This window comes from Camponotus floridanus, unplaced genomic scaffold (genome assembly GCF_003227725.1).
Source record: "Camponotus floridanus strain SB8 unplaced genomic scaffold, Cflo_v7.5 scaffold34, whole genome shotgun sequence".
In the NCBI taxonomy this organism is placed as follows: domain Eukaryota; kingdom Metazoa; phylum Arthropoda; class Insecta; order Hymenoptera; family Formicidae; genus Camponotus; species Camponotus floridanus.
In genome coordinates, this window is record NW_020229481.1 from 207,949 (window position 1) to 213,576 (window position 5,628).

At 46.4% G+C, this 5,628-nt stretch overlaps 1 protein-coding gene across 1 annotated transcript; it reads left to right on the forward strand.

Annotated features, from left to right (window-relative positions):
* The first annotated feature begins 1,481 nt into the window (after window positions 1-1,481).
* LOC105258505 (extensin-like) lies at window positions 1,482-2,608 on the forward strand. Its single transcript, XM_011269772.1, has 2 exons — window positions 1,482-1,853; window positions 2,501-2,608. Exons 1-2 carry the CDS (start codon window positions 1,482-1,484, stop codon window positions 2,606-2,608), a joined length of 480 nt encoding a protein of 159 aa, XP_011268074.1.
* Window positions 2,609-5,628: the final 3,020 nt, after the last annotated feature.

Sequence of the window (5,628 nt, forward strand, 5' to 3'; positions counted from 1 at the left end):
TGCCTTCATCGTCATAACCGATCACCAGGCCTTAAAATGGCTTTAAAAACTAGAATCTCCGACCGGATTCGGACGCTGGATATTCGAGTTGCAACAATACGAATTCGACATTAGATACCATCGAGGGGTTCAAAACCGCGTGGCAGACGCGCTGTCACTATACCTGGAAGTCTGCGCTATCGAACGGAAGAAGTGCCGCTGGTACGACCGAGTGCGGGAAGAAGTAAAACAGGATCCAGCCTCCAGACCGGAATACAGAATCAAGGAAGGAAAGTTATACCGGCACATCCTACATACACTAAATTTCAAGGAGATAAGCAGCAACGACCAATGGAAACTGTGCGTCCCAACACCGATACGGCAAAAGGTCACGCAAAAATATCACGACGAACCGACAGCCGGACACTTCGGCATTGCGAAAACGATCGCCAGGATTGCCGAGTGTTATTATTGGCCAGGCATGTTCCGGAACATAACGAAATACGTACGAAACTGCAAAAATTGCCAAAGCCACAAGGCAGCACAAGAGAAACCACCGGAAAAACTACACGCAACCGAAACGAGAAGACCTTGGCAGCAAGTCTTCAACGATTTAATTGGTCCATTACCTAGATCCAAGAAGAGCATACGTGGCTACTAGTCATGCAAAACCGCTTTTCAAAATGGACCGAACTTGCACCGCTGCGCCGAGCCACGGCCGACGCCATCACACAAGCAGTCACTAACAACATCATTATGCGACACGGCAAACCAGAAAGCATTCTGTCGGATAAGAAACGCAATTACGATCTCGACAGCTGGAGGAGAGACTGAGAGAGTGCAACATCAAGCACATAACCACTCCGGCATATGTACCTCACTGCAATCCGGTAGAAAGGACGAACCGCTCAATAAAAACAATGCTGAGCCAGTACGTCGGCAAGGATCAGAAAGCGTGGGACGAGAAGATAAACGCATTACAATTTGCATATAATACGGCCGTACACGACGCAACAGGGTATACGTCTGCATTCTTAAACTGCGGTCGTGAACTAATATCACGTGGCCGACGATCCGCCGAACGATCAAACGACAACTCCGGAAACAATCAGGAGACAGCTGGAGGAAACCAACGAGCTCGTCAGGATAAATCTCGCTAGAGCCTTTGAAAAACAAAAACAGTATTACGACCTGAGAAGGAGGGCTTGGAAACCGCACATCGGCGAATGGGTCTGGAAAAAAGATCACCAGTTGTCCAAAAAGATCGATAATTTCAACGCCAAACTCGCGCCGAAATATAGCGGGCCCTACGAGGTGCGTCGGATAATTTCACCTGTGATCGTAGATCTCCGGAGCAGGCGGGGAAGGTGGCTGAAACACGTACACATCCAAGATCTAAAAGCAGCAAGAACAGACTCAGAGGACGAGGACAATAACAATAACAGCAGCGATAGCTAGGATGACGATAACTAATTTGAAACAACCATTCACTTCGATTCGACATGTCGAGCAGCGAAGAGATTCTCCGAGCCATCGAAGAATACTTGGGCGAACCCTCCGCCACCGAGACGCAGTCCGCGCCACCGGCTCCGCCACCAGAGCCGCAACAGCAGCCGCCACCGCCGAGGGTCGGAACGACCATCCAGAGGTCCGACCGGGTCAACGAGCAGAAGCGGCTGATGCTCTTGGCCCAATCGCCGCCACCACCTGGGCGTAGGCCAATCCGGCCTTACGAAAGGCCGCCGAAACCGCTGCTGAAGACCGCAGCCGAACCGCCGCCAAAAGAGATCCTGCGGCCGATAGGACCGCTGACCGCGCCGCCCATCAAAGTGGAGATCGAGTCCGGCCTGATCGTCGAGGTGCCGCATTTCGCGGTACATGTTAGCCGGCGCTACAAACCGCGTACTCCACAGGGACGCTGGATTTTGCGTTTTTCCGGGGACGGAAAACTCCGTTATAAGCGGAAAATCAACTAGCTCCGTCCGTACCAGATGATCCAGACGTCTGACCGACCGAACAATCGTCCAATCCACCGCTCCGGATCGAGCGTAGTGCCTCGAATTCAGGCACAAATATAAGGGGGGGGGGTGATGTAACGATGCACCCCGTGCACCCCCTTAGATGCATCGTATACCCGGCATGCGATCCGCCGGAAGCTGCCGCCCGGCAGAACACCCGCCGGGCATAGGCAGGGGCGCGGTGCGCCCACATTTTTTAAACGACTTTAACTCTTTTGGAAAAGGGAGCCGAATACCGTCGAGTGTTGCCGACGTGTCCCGATCCGGCGACCGGCGAAAACCCGCGCTCGGCGCACACCCCGAACCCCTCCGAGCGGGCCCCCGACCGTACCGCTTTCCGTAACCCGTTCGGAAGGGGTAATACCGCCGCGCGCCGACGCGGGCAATTAAGCCGGTATAAAACGGACACGTTCGGCACACTAATTACCTTTTCCCGATCCGCTCTCGTTAAGAGAAGTAGCTTTGAAACCTAGACCGCTCCGAAATTAAAATCTCGCTTTCAGAAAGGAGGTAGAGTGAACTCTTCCTCCATCGAGTGCTCTCGATCCACAAAGCCAGATCACTTCCATCCGATCTTCATAAACCCGACCGAAGAACAGGAATCCGAGTGAACTCCGATTCCGTCGAGAGATCTCGACTACCGGTCTAAAATCCGACCGCCAAACGCAAGTGCATCTTTCACGAGGTAGAGAAGAGAGCTACCTCAGACGAGTCGCTCTCGTCGGCACTGCGTTCCCGAAAATCCATCCTAATTGCAAGGGACTGTCTATTTAAATACCACGTAACCGCATTTATTAAATTCTGCGAAATATGGCGCGCGTTCCTAACACTAGCCAGAAATAAATATACTAACAAGGCTTTCCCGGCGTGCGTGCATAAAAACGATACACGCTGCGTCAACGGTCATTGACCACGCCCGAATCACAACACGCGCCGTATATACCATTTAAAGGTATTGTTACGATCCAAAATATCTTATATCCGAGATACACACCATTGTATACTATCATATCAGCTTTAATAAATTCTAGCTCCTTATCGCGGCACGCTACAATGTGCATCTGCGACTCAAAGAAAATTGCATAAAATAACGACTTAGCGCCTCGCGCCGAATATCGCGCTCACGCATAATTAAACGCGTTCACACACAGCTACACGCGCTCACACACACAACCACGCGCACATACATTCACACTGTAATTCAGACACCCAATAAACTTGTTTATTTTATTTTTCACATACGTTCTCGCTCGTTTACAAAACCTCGAACCCGGATTTCCGATCCCATTATCTAGCAACGAAATCGCGCGGAAATCACTCCGTGACATGGTGCTATTTCTTAGAGGCGGGAATTTAGCTTTTTGCAATTGTTTGTAAATTGTACAGTCTTTGTAGTTAGCTGGATAATTCCTTCCGCACAGAACACACTTTACTTTATCAGATCTTTCTTTATGTAGGCAGTCTGATGTTCTGTACACTTTACACAACGGCAGTCTGATTACCTGTACACTTTACACAACGCGGAGGATGAAAACAGAAGTTCTTTATGTGACCGTATCGTTGACAATTCATGCATTGGGGTATTTCACGTTTGAAGTGCGGCGCTTCAAATTTGACTTTTGTGTTTAACAGATATTCAATTGTGTAAATATTTTTATTATTTTCGTCTGGTCTCAGATCCACAGAAAATAAGGATGGAGGCTTTTTCGTTATTCTTTATCGCATATTCATAATATTTAATACTATGTGACCATAACTTTCGATTTCCTTTTTTATACTTTCGATCTCAACTGAGTAATGCATGTTTCTTAATACTACTCTGAAGGATTTCTCTTGTTTCTTCTGGTAAGTATGATATTCCGTATTTTTTTCCTTTAGAGCTTTAACAATTACATCATAGTCTTCGATGGTTTTGGCTTGAACCTTGACTTGTTCTTGACTTTGCACTTTAATAATATAATTATCCTTAGAGATTAAGTTTAACATATTCATTAACGGACTAATACTGACACCTGAAATGAATATGGGTTATGTTAGGTTTAATGATATCTATGCTTTCCGATTCTTCGATTTCCTGATTGTCTAAATATTTATATCTATTGGCTGTATTAACTGGCGCGCTTAGCCAGTAATCGGCAATGGGTGTTTGTTTTGAATTGCGCCGTGTGTTATTATTTTCTGGGCTAGATACAGGTCGTTTGTTCTTACTTTTAATTTCTTGCCAGCCATTATGTTTTTCCACAATTTGCTGTTTTGAGAATATCCCATTGCTACTATGGGATTGATCCATCGTGAATCCGGCTGATTGTCCCGGTAAATCTGATTGCTCTTGTTGCGGCTCAGCATCCGTCTGCTCTTGTGTATTGTTATGTGTTATTTTTGTCTGTGTGATTTTCACGACAGTGTTATCACATCCACTGGCCATAGTGGCCACGGATTATTTGGGCAGAGATTATTGCCCCCTTCAAACCTTGAATTGTCAGTAGTGCCCGTTGGTTATTAGATATTAACTATTAGTATAACTTATGTATTATGTCTTACATATGCGAGAAAACAAAATTGCAAATTAAATTAAATACTATTATATCAAATTTAGGAAAATACGAACCCAAAAGTCCTGTAAATGTCAAACCAAAAGTAACACTACTACAAGATGTCCTAAACACTTCGGAATGTATTAGTAAGTTTTATATTAAATTATTATTATTTGTTATTTTTTTAGAAAATTACTATCATTATCATTATTTATAATATTTGTTAAAATATTAATTGACTTCCGTTTCCGGTAGCGAGAGTATCAGTTGAGTGAGAGTGGTGTGTGATTTTAAGGGAGAGTAGATCGAGGGTGAAAAGGGTTGAGAAGGAGAAGGAGTGGTGGAGTGGCAGAGAAGGGTCAGGTGGAGTCAGGAGAGTGGAGGAGAGGGTATTGAGTGTACAGAGAGTGGAGGAAAGGTTGGAAAGAGAATAGAGCAAAGCGGCGCAGGCCATAGAGTAACGGGAGAAGATAGAGGGATAGGCGGGAGAAGAGAAGTAGAGGTGGCGACGACAGGCGGCAGAAATGGGAAGTACAGAGGAAAGGAAAATGAAAAGGTTGACAGGGAATGGGAAAGAAGTGGAGGAGAAGGAGGGTGAGAGAGGGGAACAGAGGGGTAGAGAGGTTAGTGAAGAGGAAGAAAAGGGAGAGGAAGGGGAAGAGTGATAGGAAAAAGGTAGGAAGACCGAGGAATGTGGAGAGGTTGGCAAGGGAGAGAGCGAATAGCATGCCGCTGTTAGAGGTGTTTAAGAGGGGGGAGAAAAGAAAGGAGAGGCAGGGGGAAGAAAGGGAGGTAGAAGGGATAGAGATTTTTAAGAAAAGTCACAAAGTAGAGAGGTCACCGGTGAAGGAGATGGGAGGGGGATGGGAAGATATTATAAGGGAAATGAGAGAAGGTTTTAAGGAGCTAATGAGAGAGATGAAAGAGCTAAGAGAGGGTAGAGAGGAGATGAAGGCATGGATGGAGGAAAGTAAGAAGGGGTGGGAAAAGGAGAGTGAGGAGTTGAAGAAGAGAATGGAAAGTTTGGAGAAAAGGTTGGGGGAGTATGAGAAAAGAGAGGGAGGGAGAGGAGGGGAAGATAGGAGAAAGGAGGAGAA

Coding starts and splice junctions, on each gene's coding strand:
- LOC105258505 (XM_011269772.1), top strand. CDS start 1,482: ATGTCGAGCAGCGAAGAGATTCTCCGAGCCATCGAAGAATACTTGGGC. Junction 1,854..2,500: donor TCGAGGTGCCGCATTTCGCG/GTACATGTTAGC, acceptor TCTCGCTTTCAG/AAAGGAGGTAGAGTGAACTC.